Source organism: Dunckerocampus dactyliophorus, chromosome 17, assembly GCF_027744805.1.
Source record: "Dunckerocampus dactyliophorus isolate RoL2022-P2 chromosome 17, RoL_Ddac_1.1, whole genome shotgun sequence".
Taxonomy (NCBI): domain Eukaryota; kingdom Metazoa; phylum Chordata; class Actinopteri; order Syngnathiformes; family Syngnathidae; genus Dunckerocampus; species Dunckerocampus dactyliophorus.
Window position 1 is genome coordinate 3,651,699 of NC_072835.1, and position 24,592 is coordinate 3,676,290.

The 24,592-nt window shown below is 38.8% G+C and overlaps 1 protein-coding gene across 3 annotated transcripts; it reads left to right on the top strand.

Moving 5' to 3' along the window:
* The first annotated feature begins 145 nt into the window (after window positions 1-145).
* si:ch211-282j22.3 (ER degradation-enhancing alpha-mannosidase-like protein 3) lies at window positions 146-24,512 on the top strand. Of its 3 annotated transcripts, XM_054757840.1 has the most exons (21): window positions 148-861; window positions 1,181-1,453; window positions 1,535-1,580; window positions 2,781-2,881; window positions 3,012-3,051; window positions 3,133-3,245; window positions 3,550-3,703; window positions 3,793-3,927; window positions 9,149-9,254; window positions 9,372-9,469; window positions 9,559-9,684; window positions 9,756-9,839; window positions 9,918-10,001; window positions 11,050-11,174; window positions 12,586-12,751; window positions 17,429-17,586; window positions 17,682-17,793; window positions 17,900-18,073; window positions 19,409-19,574; window positions 19,648-19,839; window positions 22,133-24,510. In XM_054757840.1, the coding sequence occupies exons 2-21, from the start codon at window positions 1,359-1,361 to the stop codon at window positions 22,294-22,296; spliced, it is 2,439 nt and encodes an 812-aa protein (XP_054613815.1). In that variant the 5' UTR covers window positions 148-861; window positions 1,181-1,358; the 3' UTR covers window positions 22,297-24,510. The 3 variants fall into 3 exon arrangements, with proteins under 3 accessions (XP_054613816.1, XP_054613815.1, XP_054613814.1); XM_054757841.1 differs by having other exon boundaries at window positions 146-1,453; window positions 9,559-9,630; window positions 22,133-24,512; XM_054757839.1 differs by having other exon boundaries at window positions 148-1,453.
* Window positions 24,513-24,592: the final 80 nt, after the last annotated feature.

Here is a 24,592-nt window from a genome sequence, read left to right on the forward strand (position 1 = left end):
AGTGATGTGCGGATCGATACTGAAATATCGATAGTTCAGATACCAGCTCTTCATGCTCTAAAATTGATTCCATCCATCCGTAAATCCATCCTTTACTTCTAAAATTGATTTTAAAATTAAAAAATCGATACGTTTGATACTTTAGTCATTTGAGGTAGTGTTACTTAGTAAGATTTTGTCTAAATGATACGTACTTGATGGGAACTACTTTTTCTTCCACATGAGTAAGTGCGTAATGCGTAAGCGGGAGCGTCACACTGCAGAGCCATGTGTGAACTGTGAATCATGTTTTTATTCTTATAGTAGTTCTTAATATTTAATAATTTATTTTAATTGTGTTATTATTTAGCATATTTTATTTTTTGTTGTTTAAAGTACAATTTTCACATTTTTTATGTAATGTTGGCCTCTTTTTCAGTGGTATATTAAACACTCAATATACTTAAGTGTTTAAAATAAATAAAATTACTAGACATATTTTTTGCGACATCTAGTGGTGAACACTTTCACTTGCATGTCATTCATATTGTACGCAAAGAAGCGTGTTTTCTGGATACTAAAATTCATTTTCTTTTTGTGTCGTTGAATTTTGATGAGTTTGTGCCTGTTTATGGTGTCACATATCGTAAAATGTATAACTAGACAGATGAATTACTGTCTGATAACGAAAAACCGTCCCAGGTTAACGAAATTGCTGTCATGGTGCGCGATGACGTCACAGACTCCAAATGCAAATGGCGTCGCCCCACGTAGCTGCGAGTGAGGACTGCCTCCTGGATGGTCTTTGACAGCTTGCTCCTCGGCGTCAGGGCGCGGTACGGCCAGGGTGTTTCCCGACGACGTGTCTCCGATCATTCCACTGTAAGACTGCCACCTTTTCACAGCAAGTCATACACTATTTCCCGCCTGCTTCCTCAAGCTTATGCTAAGCCTAGCTAGCACTGCTAACCATCTGTTAGCCGGCTGTGAATACGTGGCTGGTAAATGTTAACCTTTTGGCCTCAAACCGGCGTCAAAAGGCTCCCATATGTATTTTTACACATTAAAGTCAACAAAGACGTTCATAAATTAGCCAGTGTCATTCCCCGGACCCTCAGCTGTCCAGTTAGCTTGCTGTTCCCATTGTTTACATTGCGGCCACCCCTGCTATTACGCTGTTGACATGCTACGACCTCAACAGTATGGATGAGGGAGCAACGTCCGTTGATGTCACGGCTAAAAGTCTACAACCTGATCCATCTCTATGAAGATGAGTGGGATTAGGAGGAAAGAAGACAAGTCTACTGGGAGGACTGTTTGACTAAAAAAAGGGTTTGTTTATAAACAAGTGAGTGGTGGAGCAGCTCTCCGCCATTGGGATGATGTGTAGAATATTCCTCATCATCAGTCTTGTTGGCTGGACAAGATGTCAAGAGAGTCAACACATGACACCAGAGGAGAAGAGCATCATCAGGTTGGTGTGCTTTTCTTTTAGATGACGGAGGGGGGAAAAAAAGTCTGATCATGCTCATGTAACCTCTCGCTTTTTGTGCAGGGATCGTGTTGTGGAGATGTTCGATCACGCCTACGGTAGTTACATGGTAAGTGGTTACATGTGAGCGACTGCTCGTAACTAGAAATTACGGCACCTGGGAAAAGAGATGAAAGTACTACAGAAAGAAACAGTATAAACACATTGCCGTATATCACAGCACATCATATCGTCACCCACAACAGCGTAGAAAAATGTGAACTTTTAAAATATCTGTATTTGTGCAGACATGGCCTCAAAGCACTCGTGCGTCATGGCCACGTTGGCTTATTGGTTGAATACATCATCCCCTGGAACTGTACACCACAGATTGATTGCAGTCCTGTGGGAAACACTAATATCTAGTAATATATCTCATTAATAAGTTAAAATTTTAAAATATAGTAGTTATAATACTTAAAGTAAACTAAAAGTCTAGTATAATACAATATAAATTTAAGTATAATGATAAAATGTGTATAATAAAATACTATAATAAGAAAATTACAATTATTAAATAATATAATGCTGAAACACCAAATAATGATGATATAACTAATAGCCTGTGGGAAACACGGATATGCAATAGTATAGCTCATTAATAATTGTAATTTAAAAAATAATAGTTATTACAATTATTAAGTTATATTCTAATTATATAATTGTATTTATAATTATAAAACATCTAATATTTTATAATTATATTTGTATGATATAAAATAGTAAAATTATAATAAAATTATATATATTTTCAATAATATAATTATTAAACACCAATATAAGTAAGGTAACAATAGCTGTAGTTATGAAATTATATTATAATAAAATATAATTCTATTTATAATTATAAACTACATATAAAAGAAAAATATAATTATATAAAAATGTATTTTGAATGGTATTTTTATTACAAGTATTGAATAATATAATGGTTAATATAATGATTGACATAAAATAATAATAATACTTATAATTATAAATAATATCATTAAAAATAATTATAATTATATTATAAAATATATATTATATAATAAACATATATATTTTATATAAAATACAATTATAATAAAATATATATTATTAAAATGTAATTAAGCAGTATTGTTAATGATGTAACTTTTTCTAATTGTTAAGAAAAATTATATAAGAACATTTTGTACAATATGCAGAGAATCAATTGAGAACGATCTGCGGGCTGAAAATGGCCCTCGAGCCGCAGTTTGGAGGCCCCTGATGTACATGGAGCTCCGTGTTTCATTCTGTGTTGCAGAAATACGCCTATCCGGCTGACGAGCTGATGCCTCTAAGCTGTAAGGGGAGAGTGCGCGGCCAGGAACCGAACCGAGGCGACATTGACGACTCCTTGGGGAAGTACGTACCCTAAATGTTCCAATGTCCATAAAGGCATGTTTGGATAAGTTCTTTCTGGAAGAACTCCAGCAGAACCCCATCCACTTGACCCAGGCTGTAACTCTAAGCTTCCCCCTTCCTTTATCTGCAGGTTTTCACTCACGCTGATCGATACTCTGGATACCTTGGTGGTGAGTTCCCGCTTCCCTCCTTTAGGAACCATACACAGACACTCTTGTTTCATTGTCCTCTTCTGCGGTTGTGTTTTGCAGGTGTTAAACAAGCTGGATGAGTTTGAAGACGGCGTGAAGAAGGCGGTGGCGGACGTACGCCTGGACAATGATGTGGTGGTCTCTGTGTTTGAGACCAACATCAGAGTGTTGGGGTATCTGCACATGTTACACACGTTTGCACATACAGTCATGTGGGCACAAATGAGAACACTTGCGAGTGGAACTCTTGTACTCCTGAACCGCCACACACAAAAGGGTGAACATTTGTCCGCCTGTGCTATTATTTTTTTTACAAAACACCACATGGTGGTGCCGTTATCAAACCCCATAAGTATGACTGACTTTAGATTTGTCACACAGCTCAACAAAACACCCACTGTAACTTCAGGGTGTTTCACCAATTACACTTCTTGCAGACTGACAAGCGTGCGTACGTGTGTGTGTGAATCCTTCTAGGGGGCTCTTGGGAGCCCACGTGATGGCTGACCTGCTGCGTCAGCGCGGCGGAAGGATGCAGTGGTATAAAGACGAGCTCCTCAACATGGCCACGGAGCTCGGGCATAGACTGCTACCTGCCTTCAACACCACAAGTGGCCTTCCTTACCCTAAGGTACTCATGTTACTTTTTAAAAATCACCTTTTTGTGTGATTTGATTTTAGCCAATACAAGTTGAGATGACATTTTGTTTAAATTTCCAGGTCAATCTGCGTTACGGTGTACAAAACCGGCTCTCACGCACGGGCACCGAGTCGGACACGTGCACCGCCTGTGCGGGAACAATGATCCTGGAGTTTGCTGCCCTGAGCAGACTGTCGGGAGAAGCTGTCTTTGAGGTATCCAGCGCCATGGATGCTTCTAGAATAAACTAGTTGACTCAACAGTGCCCCTGCTGGTGTCAGCCAAGTAGTGCAGTGTAATTTGATTTACAGTGTTCCCTCATTTATGGCAGGGGGTAGCGTCCCAAAATAGCCCGCAATAAGTGAAATCTGCGAAGTAGCCAACTTAATTTTTTTTACAATAATTATTATATATGTTTAAGGCTGTAAAACCCCAACGTTTCACAACGCTTCGTTGACATTGTGGGTTTTGTCGGGGAGAAACTTGCAAACATACAACGACTGCAAGCTGTTTGCTAGCATGACAACAGTAGACACGGCAGGGCGGTACGAAGGAGATTGATTGATAATGGTCTACGGCCAATCAGGATGCAGAAGACAATGGGCGGTGCAGATAGAAGAGAGAGAGGGAAGAGACGCTGCCTCATGCTAAGCACAGAACTACAACACTCAACTTCCCATAATGCAGTTTTTCTTAAAGGGCCAGGCTTGGCCTGTAACAGCGTTCATACCATACCTGTAAAAAAATAAATAAAATAAAAAGGGCACTAAAATTGCACCAAAAAAAATCAGTGAAACAGCGAGTCTGCGAAAGGTGAACTGCGATGGAGCGAGGGAACACTTTCTGCAATTCACAGCAATCCAAACAACATAAAGAAAAAAGTTAAGAAGTGCTGTATTGACCAAACTCTAGAGAGCTATACAGTAGATCCCTGCTTATTCATGGATTTTTTCTGCTAATGTAAATACTTAAAATATATATATATATATATATGTTTTTTTTTACCGTATTAATACTGTAGAAAGAAACTACTCACACCTATGGACCATTTAGAGTCTCCAGTTAACCTAGCATGCATGTCTTCAGAATGTGTGAAAAAACCCACACACACACGGGGAGAACATGCAAAGTCCACGCAGACGGAGATTTGAACACAGATTTTCCTGACTGTATGGCCAACATGCTAACCACTAGGCCACATCCATTCATTTGTCTTCAATTTAGAAGATGACATTTCACCCAATTTAAATGCTTAACAAATTACAAATAAATACAGCAACATCTGAAATACAATTTAAGAAAATCAGTTAAATAAGCCAATAAATAATAATAGCAGTAATAAATTATAAATACAGCAATCAACATCAAACAATTTAAACAACCACAGTTTCCACAGAAACTCTCTCTGTATAAGCTACATTTACTCTATGAAATAAAAAAAATTATGTAAAATACTGTATGCAAAAGCTATATACAAATTTTATATAGAACTACACTCAACAAAAATATAAACGCAACACTTTTGCTCCCATTTTTTATGATGAACTCAAAGATGTAAAATGTTTTCTACATACACAATATCACCATTTCTCTCAATATTGTTGACAAATCTGTCTAAACCTGTGATAATGAGCACTTCTCCTTTGCTGAGATGATCCATCCCAGCTCACAGGTGTGCCCTATCAAGCTGCTGATTAGACACCATGATTAGTGCACAGGTGTGCCTTAGACTGCCCACAATAAAAGGCCACTCTGAAATGTCCAGTTTTATCACACGGCACAATGCCACAGATGTCGCAAGACTTGAGGGAGCGTGCAATTAGCATGCTGACAGCAGGAATGTCAACCTTAGCTGTTGCTCGTGTATTGAATGTTCATTTCTCTACCATAAGCCGTCTCCAAAGGCGTTTCAGAGAATTTGGCAGTACATCCAACCAGCCTCACAACTGCAGACCACGTGTAACCACACCAGCCCAGGACCTCCACATCCAGCATGTTCACCTCCAAGATCGTCTGAGACCAGCCACTCGGACAGCTAATGAAACAATTGGTTTGCATAAACAAAGAATTTCTGCACAAACTGTCAGAAACCATCTCAGGGAAGCTCATCTGCATGCCTGTCATCCTCATCGGGGTCTCCACCTGTCTCCAGTTTGTTGTCGTAACCGACTCGAGTGGGCAAATGATCACATTCGATGGCGTCCGGCACGTTGGAGAGGTGGTTTTTCGCGGATGAATTCCGGTTTACACTGTTCAGGGCAGATGGCAGACAGCGTGTGGCACCCCCCCCATAAAACAAAACTGCACATTTCAGAGTGGCCTTTTATTGTGGGCAGTCTAAGGCACACCTGTGCACTAATCATGGTGTCTAATCAGCATCTTGATATGGCACACCTGTGAGGTGGGATGGATCATCTCAGCAAAGGAGAAGTGCTCACTATCACAGATTTAGACAGATTTCTCAACAATATTTGAGAGAAATGGTGATATTGGTCCTCCCCAAATATTACCAGCATGTGAGCTTTCCCACAAGGGAAAATAACATCCTGGACCAAGTCTACTGCAACATGAAAGGTGCTTTGAAGGCTGTTCCAAGACCCCACTTTGGAAAGGCTGACCACATCTCTATATTCCTTTATCCAACATACAGACAACTTCTTAAAAAAGCTCCCCCTGTACGTACAGCAGTTAAAGTATGGAATGAAGAAACTGATCAAGTACTTCAGGACTGCTTTGGCTGCACAAACTGGGATGTGTTTAAAACTGCAGCGGGGAGGGAAGATTGTACTGTTGATTTGGATGAATATGCTTCTGCTGTTACTGGCTACATTAGCACATGCATAGAGACTGTTACCACCACCAAGTATTACAGAAAATACCCTAACCAAAAACAGTGGATGAACTGTGATGTAAGGGCTAAGCTACGTGCTCGTTCGACTGCATTTGTCATGGGCACCGCTGATGACTACAAAAAGGCCAGATATGACCTGAGGAGGTCCATACGGGAGGCCAAGAGGCAGTACAGACAGAAGCTGGAGGGCTACTATTCCACCTCAGACCCTCGGCGCATGTGGGCGGGGCTCCAGCACATCACAGACTATCGACAGCAGAGTAGCGTAGCCACGTCCAGCCAAACCACACTTCCTGATGAGTTGAATGAGTTCTATGCCCGCTTTGATACCCAAACTCCTGATGAGCAGAGAGGGTGGCTGAACCTGGGGAGCACACAGGACTCACCTCTCATGGTGACATCAGCTGATGTGCGCAGGGTTCTAAACAAAACAAACCCACGAAAAGCAGCAGGGCCAGACAACATCTCAGGACGTGCACTTCGGGTTTGCTCATCAGAGCTAGCTGATGTGCTTGCTGACATATTTAACCTGTCGCTTGCACAAGCATCTGTACCGACCTGCTTTAAGTCCACCACCATAGTGCCCGTACCCAAGAAGAGCAACGTGACCTGCTTGAATGACTATCGCCCTATAGCACTCACTCCTATTGTTATGAAGTGCTTTGAAAGATTAGTCATGACCCACATCAAAAAGAGCATCCCGGCGGCAACCGTGGACCCTCTACAGTTTGCATATCGCCAGAACCGGTCCACGGATGATGCAGTCAACACTGCCATCCACACAGCCCTTTCTCACCTACAGGGCCAGGACACATACGTCAGAATGCTATTTATAGACTATAGCTCTGCATTCAATACAGTCAGCCCCCACAAACTCACAGATAAGCTCCTCACACTTGGCCTGTCTCCCTCCCTCTGTAACTGGGTGTTTAACTTTCTCACAGGCAGGCCCCAGTCAGTCAGAGTCCACAACCGCACATCCAGCTCAAGAATTGTGAGCACTGGGACCCCACAGGGGTGTGTGCTGAGTCCACTCCTCTACACGCTCTTCACCTACGATTGCGTGGCCTCCCAGAACTCCCAGAACAACACCAGCATCATTAAATTTGCAGATGACACTACAGTCATCGGACTGATCACTGGTGGTGTTGAAACATCATACAGAAGAGAGGTGGCGGACCTCATAGCTTGGTGTCGTGATAACAATCTCCTTCTCAATACAGATAAGACTAAAGAGATGATCATCGACCCAAGAACAAGGGAAAAGGAGCCGCATAGACCCCTGTTTATTGATGAGACTGAGGTGGAGAGGGTGAAAACCTTCAAGTTCCTTGGCACACACATCAGCGAGGACCTCACCTGGTCTCACAACACCCAACAAATTCTGAAGAAGTCCCAAAGGAGACTGTACTTCCTGAGAAGACTGAGGAAATTTGGCATGTCCACCACAATCCTGAGTTGCTTCTACAGATGCACTATCGAAAGTGTCCTTACCGCCTCCATCACTGTTTGGTACGGTAACTGTACAACACGTGATAGGAAGGCACTCCAGCGGGTGATCAAGACCTCACAGAACATTGTTGGGGCAGCCCTCCCCACACTGCAAGACATTTATAAATCTAGAGTCCTACGAAGAACACACAACCTCATCAAGGACAGCACACATCCACAACACTCACTATTCACACTCCTACCGTCAGGCAGACGCTACAGGAGTTTGAAGTCCAGGACCACAAGGCTGGCAAACAGTTTTTACCCACAGGCCATCAGGCTCCTCAACGAAGCACTCGCACACGCCGCACGCAACACACGCACACACTCATAGCACTTTATTTATTTATTTATTTGTATTATTTACTTGTATTAATGTCTCGTCTGTTGTTGTTGCTTAATTTATTGGTATATATGTTTATGTGTTTATGTTTCTTATGTTCTTATTCTTTCATTTGTTTTCTTTCTTTTCTTGGGAGAATGAACAGAATAAGATTTTCATTGCATGGTATAACTGCTGTTTTACCATGCACATGACAATAAAACTCTCTTGAATCTTGAATCTTGTGTATATGGAAAAGGTTTTACATCTTTGAGTTCATCTCATAAAAAATGGGAGCAAAAACAAAAGTGTTGCGTTTATATTTTTGTTGAGTGTATATGCAAAACTATGTACAAAAAAAATGTTGGCTTATTTGGTAATATAGTTTGTCGTAATACTAATTAGGCATTGCTTTATGTTTGAATCAATGTGAGTTAATACTAACTGGTTTTAGTAAAGTTATATTGAAGGTGAATTTTTTTCCCCCCAATCTAATGGCGGCCCCTGGCGGCCGTGACGCCCTCAGCGTTTGCCTATATTGCCTAATGGACCAGCCGGCTTCTGATCCATGAAGCAGATACAGCAAAGAAAAGATAACGATAAAGAAATATGATTTTTACTAATTAAAAAAGGTTCATTTTCTTAAAATAACGGGCACATCTTATAGTCAGTGTCGTCTTGTATTTGTAGTTGAAGTTATGGTAATTGACCATTTGAATGGTAGCACCCCAAAATGTTTCCGTATGTGTTGAATACGTGTGTGTTTCCCAAGGAGCATGCTCGAAAAGCTCTGGATGTCCTGTGGGAGCGGAGGCAGAAAGGAAGTGACCTGGTGGGGACCGTGATCAACATCCATAATGGAGAATGGGTCAGACGGGGTGAGTCACAGTGACCCCATGACGTCACACGCTTTACATTTGGGATGGAAACACAAAGTAGCTTAGGAATGGAGTTGAATATGAGCAGATTGTAACTTGTGCGTCTCGCGTTTGCAGACAGCGGTGTCGGTGCCGGCATCGACTCCTACTACGAGTATTTGATGAAGGCCTATATTCTTCTCGGGGACAAGGTTTTTCTGGAGAGGTTCAACACTGTAGGCCGTTCACCAGCTTAACCTTTGTGCTTGTGCTCCTTGTGTTAGTGCATATGCTCATATCTTTTTCATCATGTTTACTGTAACAGCACTACAGTGCCATTATGAAGTACATAAGTCAGCCCCCCCTGCTGCTCAATGTGCACATGCACAACCCCACGGTGAGCGCGCGCAGCTGGATGGACTCTCTGCTGGCCTTTTTCCCCGGCCTGCAGGTTTGTAGTGCTTTCCTGATGTTTGACTTATGCAATGAAAGTGTAGCAGCGATTGCTATTGTATCTCTAAGGTATTGAGAGGAGACCTGAAACCAGCCATTGAGACTCACGAGATGCTCTATCAAGTCACCAAGCAACACAAGTTTCTCCCTGAGGTAAAAAAGAATAAATAAAAACAAACACCAGTGTGATCGGAGCGAATATGAACAGATTTGAATTTCATTTCTTGGCAGGCTTTTACCACGGAATTCCGCGTTCACTGGGGCCAACATCTGCTGAGACCAGAGTTTGCAGAAAGCACCTACTACCTCTATAAGGTGACTAATAACTGCAGATGCTCCATAATGGCTTTCTTACCAATACACTTCATTACATCCCTACTAATGATAGAAAGCAACCCGCATCTTATCAGAGGGCAGGTTACATTAGGGGTGTCCAAAATACTGCCCTGTGGCCATTTGGCCCGCAGCTCATTTAAAAAATATATTTTAACTAGCAAACGTAAAAAAAAAAAAAAAGCAAAAATGGAAAAAACATCAGAAATTTTAGAAGAATAAACAAAGTCAAAATATTAAGAGGACAAAGTTGCAATCTAACAAAAAAGTCATTATTTTACAAGAGTAACGTAATATTGTGAGGAAAAATAATGTCATTTTAGTAACATAACGTTGAAATATATATATAAAAAAAAGACTTAAGTCGAAGTATGACAAGCAAAAAAAAAAAAAAAGTTAAAAAATTTTGAAAATTTAGTTGGAAAAAGTTTCAATGTTAGGAGAATAAAGTAAAAAAAAATATTGGAATAAAGAAAGGAGAAAGTTTAAATAGTTGGAAAATAAAAAACACCAACAGCGGGAATAGAAAAAAACAGCTGTAATTTTATGAGAATAAAGTCAAAATATTAAGAGAAAAAGTTTGTGTTCTAACAAGAAAAAACTTGCAATTTTCTGAGAATAATCTCATAATATGAGGAAAAATAATGTCATGTTAGTAGCATAGAGTTGAAATATTAAGGAAAAATGCTATATTAAAAAAAAGGGACTAAAGAATAAAGTTAGGAGAAAAAATGTACAAGAAGAAAGTTAAAATAGTTAAAAAAAAACAGCAGCAGAAATGGGGGGGGGGAAGGTCTACGAGAATAAAGTCGTTTTCTAACAAGAAAAAATTTGCAATTACGTCAGAATAAACTCATAATATTTTAATATTTTCACCTGCAGTATATGACAGAGCTGAGATGCAGTATTTTCTTGAAATACTGTATATGTAACTTCTGAATATATAAGTGGCACAGTTGCATCCTTTCGTTTTTCTCTATGTGGCTAAGTAAGGACACCTCTGGGTTAAACGATGTGTTGTCTCCTGCAGGCCACCGGTGACCCCTACTACCTCAGAGTGGGCCAGTCCATTGCGGAGAAACTAAATGCATACGCCAGAGTGCCTTGCGGGTTTGCCGCCGTGCAAGATGTTCGCACTGGGATGCATGAAGACAGGTACTGTCTGCACGTATCCGATGCATTTTGGACCCCTTCAACCTCAAATGACCGCTTGCTTTTTTTAAAAAATGAAAGTGATTCTGCCATCGTGTGGCCATACGGTGATACTACATTGCCATGCAGTTGACCTGTAATCTTCTCGTTGATTTGTAAGGATGTGCCGATTAGAGTTTTAAGCTACTGATACCGATCATCAGTGAGTAAAATTGACCGATATCGATCACATAGATTAAGTGTAAATTTTTACAATGTACTTTTGGCTATATCAAGGGTCACCAACGTGTTTTTCTTGTGGGAGCTGCTTTTGCAAATTGAAAATAGCCAAGAGCTTCTAATTTTTCCAACGTTTATTTTCATATGTTATTTCAACTCAAACAAAGCGAATATGCTTGTTTTGTATTGTATTGTATTGTATTGTACTTTATTTATCCCACAGCGGGGAAATTCACTTGTTACAGCAGCAAGCAAGATACGCAAGTAAAGAGTACAGTGTAAAGAATACATATTGACTACAAGTACAACATGGTTCAGGTGGTGCAGGTGTTATAGAGCCTGACAGCGGTCGGTATGAAGGACCTGCGGAACCTCTCCTTCTTACACCGTGGGTGTAACAGTCTGCTGCTGAAGGAGCTGCCCAGAACCAGAACATTTGCAAATTGCTGGCATCCACAGCTCACAATTTGCATTTAAGAATTCATTTTTTTTGTAGTGTTCTCACATTATTACGAGAAAAAAAACTGAATGAAACACAGGCTTGTGGGCGCCTCGTGGTCGTGGGGGGCTCCCCGGGCACCACGGTGGTAACCCCTGGGCTGTATGATATGAAAATTTAAGACAAAAACATATTTGACTTACTTTTTCAAAATCGCTGGTGCGCCTTCTTTAAGGAGAATTTGGATGCGAGAGCAGCTTGATGGCGCTCCAGCAGGACCCCCAGGCAGTCCCACCAATCCAGACACGTTTCGGGCTATCCGCCTTAGACCTCCAACTGCCAAGGATACATTAGCCGCCGCCTGACCGATGATCACATCGCGAGCCTCGAAAACTCACCACACCCTGCCAAGTGCCCGTCCCCTAAATGCTGCACCAAATTAAAGGTTTTCAACGCGCCACCATTGCAAGACATTTTTCGTGGCATGTTTTGCAGTGCGCAAAACACATATCACTCACACAACGACAGGAAGTCACATGGCAGACATGTTTGTTTTGGCTTTGTGAAGGGAAAGTGGGTGGGAGATGGTCGCTATATGCTGGACACTACAATAGGGGCGGAGGTGATCGCTGTTTTAAAGCAAGTATCGGCATATTCAGAGACCATGCCTTTTCACAGAAATCGGCCAGTACTGATCGGTGGCCGATCGATCAGAGCACCCCGAATGATTTGTGTGTTTTTGTCCGTGGCGTGTAGGATGGACTCGTTCTTTCTGGCAGAGATGTTTAAATATTTGTACCTGCTGTTCACGGAGAAGACGCAGCTGCCCATCGATATGGACGACTATATCTTCACCACAGAAGCCCACCTCCTGCCCGTGTCGCTCTCCACCGCGCAGCCGTCTTGCCAGGGCAACAAAACGGTCAGCATGTCTCATAATGTCGTACAGAATGTATGCTATGATATGTTCAGTTGTTTCAGACACGATTGACAAGTTACATTAGGAAACATTGCGCGGTTACATTTGCACACTTCAACATGTCTGAAAAGGTGTAGGAAGAAGAAGAGCTTATACTTAGTCCTACCCCTTCCCCATGTCTGTTACTGACCATTCATTCAAACCATTATGTTGACACTTATATTATATTTATATTATAGACACTTACCATTATATTTCACTGGCCTACGTTTTGTCATTTGCGTTTTGTTCACTTCCTGTGTGGAAAGAAAGGAAGATAAAAAAGATATATTCAAAGCAAATAGAAGTTAAAATAAGGACACTATATTAAAAAAAACAAATGAAAATGTTGACTTCAAGTTGCATCAAGTCTTTGTGAGTTGGGTCTTGAATTTCCTTTAAAAAGTCGACATGACGTCATCTTTTGTATTTGTCCAGTTCCTTGATGTCTTTGATAACAAGAATCTCTTCATCCTCATGTCTTGAATTTTCCGTTCCTTAAGTCGCATGCCTTCTGGCGATGTCAGCATTGCATTTTGTCTGATGCGCGTTGATGTAGACCAGGGGTGTCCAAACCTTTTCCAGCGAGGGCCACATCATAAAAAGTGAAGGGATGCAACTTGGCCACTTTGATAATATGTAAAGCAACATGTGGATATCCTGTAGATATGCTAAGTTATACATATTTCAAGAAAAAACTGCATCTCAGCTTTGTCTTAGTATCAACTTCGCTCTTTGCTCTTTTTTCCCCCATTTTTGCTGTGATGTGTTTTTTAATTTTTAAAATATTATATTTTCTTAAATAATTTTCAGAATTTCTTTGAATTTAATATTTGTATTTTGTATTTGTACTAATATGACTATTACCATAATATTTTGACTTTATTCCCATAATTTTCTTTTTCCCAACCAAATGTGATAAAAATTACAATTTGTTTTGTTTTGTTTGTTTCTCATTATATTATGACTTAAAAATATATATATTTTTTAAAAGCTATGCTACTAAAATGACATTATTTTTCCTCATAAAATTGCAACTTTTTTTCTTGTTAGAGTACAACTTTTTTCTTAATATTTTGACTTATCGTAAAATGTGTTATTTTTTCTATTCCTGTCAATTTTTTCCAAATATTTCAACCTTCTACTTGTAAATTTTCTTCTCGTAATTATGACTTTATGCGATTTTTTTCTGCAACCAAATTTTCCAAAAATCACAACTTTATTCATTGTTTTTTTTGTTTCTCAAAATATTACAACTTAAAAAAACATTTTTAAAAAATATTTTAGCTTTATGCTACTAAAATTTGTATTTTTCCTTGTAATATTTTACTCTCATAAAATTATGACTTTTTCTTGTGAGATTACAAGTTTTTTCTTTTAATATTTTGAGTTTATGTTTGTAATATTACTGCTAATTTGTGCCATGGACCGTTAATGGCCCCTGGGCCACACTTTGGATGTCCCTGATGCAGCCATTTGAACTTAAAGATAATGTTAGGGTGTGGTGTTGTTATTCCTGCCATTTGTTGGAATGTATACATCGATGTTGCTGACATCCACATCTGCCCTCTTAGATCGCAGAAAGTTGCTGTGTTGTAGCAAAATCATTTCGCTCTCCTGTGTTGTCAGCTGCACTGGCATAAGACGGACGAATAATGTGAAGCCCAGTCACTATCACATTGTTCATGCGTGTTGACTGCTTCAAGTCATCCATTCTGCACACCATTTGCGATAAAAAGTTATCCTTTTTATTGTTTTGCTTTTTTAAAGCCATCCATTTGTTTTTAGGTTTTGCTTCTTCATGCTGTGTATCTATTTTTCTGTTTAGCTCCTTCCTTATGTCATTCAACTTGACAATTGTCTGCTGGAGTGTTCCTAGTTCCTGGCTGTCTTCCACGTCTATAGTTCCACTCTCTATAGTTGTGGCACCAGAAGCATTTTTTTCTGCCCATTACGAACGCTGGCAATCAACACCTTTGACGATCAGATTAGCTTTTGTCTTGTTAGCGGGTTGTCAGCTCCCGACATAACTCGTTTTTTTTTTGACAAGTTAGTTCCTCATGCCAGGCGCTTTTCAAGCCAGTGATCTGTAGTTGTGGTGGGGATCTGTGGTCAGGAAAAGTGCCAAAATAGTTAAAAACTTTGAGATCGGTGCAGAGCTCCTTTCAGTCCACTCACACAGGAATGTGTGTGCGTGTGTGCATGTTTGTATATTCAGTGAAATCTCCAGTTTTTAGACATTTTTACAATCAAAATTCCCATAGAAAATCATGGAAATAGAATGAATCCGTTACAGCAGGGGTGTCAGACTCAATTGCACAGGGGGCCAAAACTCAAAGCCTACTTTAGGTTGTGGGGCGAACTGAACATTTTACTTTCTGATAGTCTGCGGATATACTATGATTGTTTTGGTGTGGTGGTCCGTTTCAATAAAGTGATTGTTGATTGACCACCTCTTCGTCATTCTCTCAATGTCCAGGCAAAAGCTACATTATTTTATATCAACATAAAAACATCACAATCCGCGCAATGTGTAACCTAAAGAGTTTGCAGCTGTGGAATAGGACGATTATTCATTTCATAAGTGCTGCCATTTTTAGTTGTGTACTGTTACATTATTTTGACGTTTGGTCTGAATCTGGCACCCTTCGTGCTACATACAATATTGTTTCCACTTTTAAAAGTAAAATACCAGAGGAATCGCTTAATTACTGGAAGCACTTTGTTTGATAAAGTCTGCAAGGTCGGCCAACTCAATGCTATTTTCCAAACAGTTCCACAGGCTGATGAAATTGCAGCGTGGGCCAGATTTGGCCCCCTGGCCTGAGTCTGAGATGTATGCTTTACAGGGTCTTACTTGCAGACTGTGGCCTTCCAGGCATTTTATTTAACTTTTTTAAAGTAACATTTGAATATTCTTATCTGCCATGTAAGAGTAAAAAGAAGTTAACCTGTGTAAACTGTGTAATGAAAGTAAATACATACCAAACCAAAAATAAAAACTAATTTATAAATATATAAGTATTTATATATATATATGATAGATCAAATATATAAATATAATAAAAATTTAAATAAAATACAATGCAGGGTTCCCTTGTTTATCACGGGGATAGGCTCCCAAAATAGCCTGCAATAAGTGAAATCCGCGAATTGGCCAACTATGTTTTTGTGCAGTTATTATATATGTTTTAAGGCTGTAAAACCCCTCACCATACACTTTATACACTTTTCTCAGACAGGCATGAGCATTTTATCATATTTCTCTCTCAAAGTTCAAATTTCGTTTGAATTTTAAAGATCAATTTAAGAGATTAAAACACAAGAAATTAAGTGACTCACGCGTATTCACTCCTCTGATTGTAGCTTGTTCTACGCGCCGTTAGGCTGTACCGTTTTTGTATCCTTGCTAAAACATATTCCTCCTCCTCGTCCTCCATCAACCGAAGATTCGTTTACAGTATTCCAGGCGCCCTACAGCTGTGTAACTTCTGCCTTCATTCAGCATGTATGATCACTGCCAGCTAGCGTCATGCACGAACGAGATTGATTGACAATGGTCTACGGCCAATCAGAACGCAGAACACAATGGGCGGGTTCTCCCTTAGCCAATCAGGACTGTTGTGGTTCTATATTTACTAAGACAAACCAGACACGTCTGGACATGTCTTCAACTCTCACATGAGTATACAACACCCTCTACTGGTAGCAGTAGTAAATACAATAACAGACACATACAACAGAGCACCAATAAAGCACTCTAATACATCACAAGGACGCAGAACACAATGCGTGTTTATATGCTGTTAAAAAAACGTGCAAATTACACTTTAAAAAAATCGGCAAAAGAGCGAATCCGTGAAAGGTTACACGCAATGTAGCGAGGGAATACCGTTTGTCCTAAATAAAATACAATACAATTAAATAAAATACAGTTCAATTAAATAGAAAGAAATGAGTAATTTTTCATTGTTTACAACAACTCTCATGCTGCAGGGACTCGAGACGGCTACTAGCTAGTGTGCTACCAAGCTAGCAAACTAAGCTAAGCTAACCAGTTACCCTCAAATGTATTTCTTCTAAACTTAAGAAGCGAAAAACGTACCACTTCTACATATGGAATGGAAGGAGAACTTTTTTTCACTATCATGTGGGACAGGCCATGGCTGCCTTAATGACTTCAGGCAGGGTTAAGGAAATGCCGTGTAAGCTAATGTCTCAATGTTTGCTCTTATTACTGCTGCCTAGAACAGTAAACAGTACGAAAAGTTTAAAACGCTTGACTTTCCCACCGACAGCTCAGTAGCGCAACTTACATTTTAAAGCGCATGCAGAGTTAGATAGAGTTGCTGGATGCTGACCTGCCGTGATACTTTGAATGCAGCTACTGCCATCTTGAGGAGTTCATTTTAAAAAATTAAAAAAAAAACATCATCAGGAGGTTGCTACAGTCACTGCTGTTCATGTTTTTGACCTGTAGAGATCCTGGTAGTTGTAGACCACGCACCCGGCGACTATAGGAGACGTTACAGTCAGTTGAATTGTAGCATTTCTAGTGTATATACAGTATTCCTGCTTTATTATACAGTATAGATGCAATGGTGTAATTGTCATGAATGTTGTGATTGTACGGTGGTCCAGGAGAGTCACGGTGGAGGTCCCGAAGACGACCTGTTCACACACACGTGCCCGAGCACAGACACCTTGTTCCCCAACAACCCGTCCTTTGCCAAAAGCATCCGTGACAGCTACAAGTACCTGACAGGCGTGGGGAGAGCTGTCCACACTTCACCTGTCAGGTGTGTTCTTTTCTGGTGTACAGTGGAGCTTGTTATCTATATTCTGTGTGTTTTTATTGAAGATTTTCATGAAAATGTGCGTTTTTGTGTTGCAGAGAAATTGAGTTACCACTCCATGACAGCGGCATGGAGCCAGTGGAGTTCTTAAAAAGCATGGGCATCTCTCTCACGCCGCTCAGTGACTTCAGCACAGGAGACACCAGAAGGGTACTTGTCGTACTTTGTTCTGTTCTTATATTTCTGCTACAACAACACAAAGCTTGACTTTGTGGAAAATGGGGGGAAAAAACCTCCTTTTTGGAACACTTATCAGGAGCATAAAGGAGTGTACCGCGTGAAGCTGGTGGCCGAGGTGAGCCAAACGCTGGACGAGGAGGTGGTGGTGCCTCACGTCGTGCAGCTTATATCGCCCCCCTTTTTGGGCAGGACTGTGCTGACCGCCGGTCCTGCCAAGTTTGGATTGGACCTGACCAAAAGAGAACACGGGGTGAGTTTATCATACAGGTCACATGGCTTTATTGGCTGGAACATTTTTTAAAACAATAATAATATTACTAGTATCATTAATGATAATGATAATAAATGCATAATGATATTTGTATTATTCTTATTCTTATTAACAATAATAAATACCTAAAAAACACAATAATAAGAAATAACTGTACATAAATTTAAAAACTATTTGATTTTTTAGGTATTTATGATTGTTAATAATAGTAATAGTAATAATAGTAATATGACTTATTATTATTATTATTGATAATAATAAGAATAATACATGCATAATCTTATTTTATTTATTATTATTATCAGTAGTAGTAGTAATACTGTAGTAACATTGCTAGTATTACTAATAATAATTGCAAAATTCTAATATTATTATTAACAATAACCTAAAAAATACAATGTGTTTTTATTTATGTATAGTTATTTATGTATTTATTATTGTTAAAAATAACATTAACAATAATAACAGCATTAACAGCATTATTAATAATACATGCATAATGCTATTGTTATTATTATTAACAATAATAAATACATTTTAAAAAATCATTCATCCAGCCATCCATTTTCTATGGCTTCTCCTCATTAGGGTCACGGGGGCATGCTGGAGCCTATCCCAACTGATTTCGGGCGACAGGCAGGGTAATAATAATCATAAGAATAATAAATAAGTAATTAAACATACATAAATGCATAATAATAACAATAATCGTAATTCTAATAACATGTATTTATATACAACCTTTAAAGGGACATGAGGTCACTGCTATATTTCAGTAAAAAAAAAAAAAAAAAAAATATATATATATATATATATATATATATATATATATATATATATAGGTTATATACTTTTGTTATACTTTATAGGGAGTGTAATAGTATTCCAGTATATGTAATAGTATTCTAAAATACATGAAAAAAAGAAAAAAAGAGTGTATGGAGTACAAATGTATAAAATGTTTTCACAAAACTGCCTAAAATGCATTTTCATGGGAATGGTTTAGTTTACAGTATATGGAACATGCACACAAGGTTACATGGAAGGGAATCTTGTGTGTTTACATTTTCACACAATTCAATGTGTGCAAAAAGAAGTAGGAAGAAGCAGAGCTTATTTAATCCTACCCCTTCTCCTGCCATTCTTTTTGAGATGCAAATTAGCTCCCGTGAAACTAAATATTGAGGAGTGCAATGACTTTTATATTGGAGAGACCAAGCAAGGGAGCAGTGGCCATGAGCTTTTGTAATTTGTGTTTTATTGATTGATTTGTATAAAAGTGCGTCCTAATCCTAAAGTGTCGTGTGATGTCAGGTGAAGGGCAGCCTCGCCAAGGCATCCCCTTACACAGCATGCGGCCCGGTGGAAAACCCAGCGGAGCTGAAAGGCCACATCGCTGTGGCGCTGCGTGGTGACTGCATGTTTGCCGCCAAAGCTCGCCGACTGCAGGAGGCTGGCGCCACAGGAGTCATCTTTATCGGTGAGGCTCACCACTTCGTGCAGCAGGAGAGCTCCTCAAACAATATCTCGGTCTTCATTGTCTTCACTTCCAGACCACCACAAGGGAAGCAGCAGCGAGGAAACACCGCTCTTCCAGATGGTTGGTGACGGCGACTCCACCGCGGACCTCACCCTGCCTTTGGTGTTCCTGTTCAGCCGCGAGGGCGCCGTGCTCACTGCCGCCCTGGAGGAGCATCGCAACGTGGACGTGCTGCTTCTGCCCAAGGAGAGGCAGCTGGGACACGGTGAGCAAAAAGGAAGCAATCCTCAAAACAAGATGAGCCAAACGAATCCTTAAAACAAGACAAGCCAGTTTGTCAGCGTTAAACTTTGCAGTGCGCCACAGTTTACTCTTACTTGACTACTGTATACACTGTACACCACATGGAACACAACCTTCATCACATCATGAAATTTAGCCCTCAGCCCCCCTGGATCTTTTAAAGACATTGCCATGGAATCACCATAAAACTTTTTTGACACATTTATTCTCAGAATCTGATCATTTTTCATAAAATGACCACGATATTCATGATACAAATTGAACCTAAGTCTATCACTTTATTTTTGTTGTAGTAGAACTTCATCCATGTAGAATTGGATTTTTTTTTCTTGTAATATTGCCAATTTATTGTTAAAAAATTATGGCTTTATTCCCCCCAAAAATACACAATTTTTCTTGGAGAGCCAGAATTTTATTTTTGTAAAATCTGGACTTCCAAAATCTTGGCCTTTTCCTCAACACCACCCTCCCCTTTGAGCACATCACCCAGATAACCCAAACTGCTTTTTTTCCCATCTAAAGAACATCGCCCGTCTTTGCCCTTTCCTTTCACTCCTTTCCTGCTGCTGAAACCCTCACCCACGCCTTCATTACCACCAGACTTCATTACTCTTAACAGCATTTTCTATGGACTTCCATGCAAAACCCTCAACAGTAAGTTCAGAACTCCGCTGCCCGTTTCCTCGCCCACACTCGCCTCTTTGACCACATCACCCCTGTCCTTCAAAACCTCCACTGGCACTGACCTTCTACACCAGGGGTCACCAACCTTATGCGTGTCGTGAAAATTATACTGTTTATATGTATGCAATATAGTAGAACGTTTTTTAAAGTAACGTAAAAAATGATAGGTATTTACAGCTGTGTCTTTAAGCGGATAAGCGAAAGAAGATGGGTGGATGTCTTTAGATACAAAGCTTTGTATTATTATTGGTGGTTGGTGTCAACATCAACTATCTCGAGGTATCTTGGGGTCTTTTTAATGAGTGAGGAAAGGTTGGAGCGTGAGGTCGATAGGCAGATCGATGCAGCGTCCGCAGTAATGCGGTCGCTTTACCGGACTGTTGTGGTGAAGAGAGAGCTATACACACATATGTGTATAGATAGGCAGATAGATAGATGCTTTATTAAGTATTAATGCTTTATTATTATTACTCTCCAAGAGTAATTCACATTTCCAGCAGCTCTGCAGATGTGTCATAATGAACTTAATCACAAAATAAAACAACCAAGGCAAGGCATGAGAGATAAGAAAAATAAGAAAATAGAGTAAGACTAAATAAATATGGAACAGATCACCTCAAATTTGTAGTGCAAATGATAAATAAATAATAATTATAAATAATAAATAATAATTAATACATAATAAGGTAAGAAGTCCGGTCCAGTGCAGTGTTGCCCTTCCACAACAGGAGATATGTGATGTTACACATATCGGTATCGGTTGATATCGGTATCAGAAATTGAGCGTTGGACAATATCGGTTATCGGCAAAAAAGCCAATATACAAATACAAATTTGCTCTTCTAAAAGTAGAGCTTTATTTTTGTTTTCACACAGAAAATGCAGGTTCTCTCATACTTTATTCAACTCTATTGTGTGTGTGTGTGTGGGGGGGGGGGGGGGGGGGGGGGGGGGGGGCTTGGGATCTTCATAACGTGACAAATATTTTGTCATAACACACTCCTGATCAAAATCTTAAGACCAGTTGAAAAATTGCTACAATTTGCAATCTTAATGAGGTTTTAAGTAGAGCTACAATATGCTAAAAAAAAAAAAAAGTCATTGAAAAAGTCATTTATTGAAAACAACAATTAAACTGAAATAGGCTGTTTATCAGCAGTTTATCCCCTTCTTGTTTTTGCATATTGTAGCTCTACTTAAAACCTCATTAAGATCCAAATGTGCAAAATGCAAATTCTAGCAATTTTTCAACTGGTCTTAAGATTTTGATCAGGAGTTTATGACGACTTTATTCTGGGTAAATGTCAATTTCAGTCTATCCATCTAATCTATCTATCTAACTTAATCATTGCTCAAATGCAACCTAAATCTGTGACTTTACTGTCGTAGTATTGCAACTTCTTCTGTGTAGAATGGCGCCTATTGTTATAAAAAAGAACTTTTTTTGCCTTGTTCAAATGATGCCGTTTTTGTCATAATTACGACATTACCCTTTTTTCTTGGTGTATTTGCTGTTTTTAATATCTGACAGGGCTTTGTAGAGATCTTTGACTGATTTTTCTGCTGTCCAGTTAAGACAGACAAACCCATGGGCATCAGCATCAAACTGCGACTGGCTGAAGACCAAGACGAGCAGGAAGAAGAGGTCGAGGAAGCTGCGTCCGGTGGTGGGTCCATTGTGGAAATTGTTCTTGATGAAGGTGGAGAGCTTAAAAGAGACACAACGGAGCCGTAACAGTGGAGCAGATCCAGGACTGTGACCACCGAACGGAGCCACACCTCCTGGCAGCAGACGGTGGAAGTGGAGCTTTAATCCTCTGAGACAAAACGAGGTCATTCCAGCCCAAGAAAAAAAGCTCTTGGACACGTCCTCATCCTGCCTACTTGAACCTACCGTGTCGCTGTCGTCTGCACATTGACGTTGTTGGAGTGGACTATGTAGAACTCAACTTACCTCACCTCTAGAGAAGGGTTAGACGAGGTAGCAAAGAGTCACCTGTGTTGTTATGCAACCTTTTTATTACATCTAGATTTTGCACCTTTTTTTTCCTTAACACTATTAATAATCTGAAAAATGTTGGCTTCTTGTTTCAGCTGGAAAGCAACTTCAGGGAATTTGAAGAGTGTAGTCTTTTTTCCGCAGTTTGGGACTACGTGATAATAGAACATTCCAAAAAGTCAGATCTGTAGACTTAGCTGCCTTGCATTTTATTTCTGGATTGTTTGCACATTTTGTTTTTGTGCAATTATTATTATTATTATTATGATTATTATTTGGAATTGTTTATGCTAGGGCAAGAATAATTTAAATCTGGTTTGATTGAGAGACTACAAAAACTATTAAGGCCACAAGGTGGAAAAAATGTAATGAGAATGAAGTTGAAATATTTGACAAAAAAACAAATAGAAAAATACATCTAGATCTTTTTTTTAATAACACAATTTTTAAAAATCTAAATTTTCTATGAGTATTTCAACTTTATTGCCATAATATTTGGATTTATTCCGACAATTGCAACTTTATTTTTTTCTTGACTAGTCAGCCCCTAAATCTATATTATTATTATTATTTTTGAAATACTCATGTTACACTAAGAATAGTTTAAGTCAGGTTTGATTGAGAGATTACAAAAGGGTATTAAGGCCACAAAGGGAAAAAATGTAATAAGAATAAAGTTGAAATATTTGAGAAAAAATCGGTGAAAAAAAAAATCTAGATTTTTTTTTTATTAGACAAAAAAAAATCACTATTTTCTGTAAGTATTTCAACTTTATTGGCATAATATTTGGATTTATTCTGACAATTCTAACTTAATTTTTTTTGACTTGACAGCTCCTAAATCTGTATTATTATTATTATTATTATTATTATTATTATTTTGAATTATTCATGTTACACTAAGAATAATTTAAGTCAGGTTTGATTTAGAGACTACAAAATACTATTAAGGCCACATGGGAAAGAAAATCTAATTAGAATAAAGTTGAAATATTTTAGTTAATTTTTTTTTTCATTAGACCAAAAAAAATCAGTATTTCATCTTTGTTGCCATAATATTTGGGGATGGATTTGACAATTACAACTTTATTTCTGAACTAGACGGTTCCTAAATGTGTTGCTTTTATTTCTGTTTTGTATTTATTTGTTACGCTAAGAAGAATTAAAATCAGATTTGCTTGAGACATTTTTTTTTATCTAGTAGTCCCATAATATTTTTTTAAATCATTTTCATAATCACGACTTTAATTCTTGTATGATTTTGTTTTCTTTTCAGTGTGGCCTTAATACCCATGCTTTATACAACAAAATGAATGCATACGTGACGAAATAAGTAACCTTTAATTACATGCATTACCATTATCATGATAATTTATTATGAAGATGATCGTGCAGGCGAATCATTGTGGCATCTACAGTATCCTAATGATTTAGTTGCTGCAAGGACTGAAATGGGAAAAGTTATTTTTTGCAATTGGGGAATCATGAAGCTGAAATCGATTCATTTTTATGCCTAATTTTGGTATAGAAAGAGTATGCAAACGTGAGCCAGATTTTTTTTTCGCTAATGTTTGCACATTGGAATTTTCCATGATGCTGCTTAATTCTTCTTAAACATTTGATTATTTGTTGTTTTATCAAGTAACAATGCTTGGACAACCTTTTCTTACCTCAGGATTGTGCTTAGTGCTGTTAATACATTTAATACATGGGGAAGGGGTAGGGCGGGGGCATGGTAGGATATGACATTTTCAAATTGTTTGTTTTATATTGTGGTCAGCAGTTTCTAAAGCTGAAGTTCAATGTGCCAACAAAAAATATGCATAACAAGTCTCTGAGCTGACGCAATAAATAAGAATTTACAATCAGTTTCTCTTGTATTTATGCGCAATGTTGTCCTGCACTGGATGTTATATTGCAGGAAATGTGCAAAAATACAATATATTAAGCATAACAGAGTGAGTATTTAAGATACATTATTAAATCATATCACAATATCTGTTAACAAAAAGTCTGTCTTTTAAATGCTCAA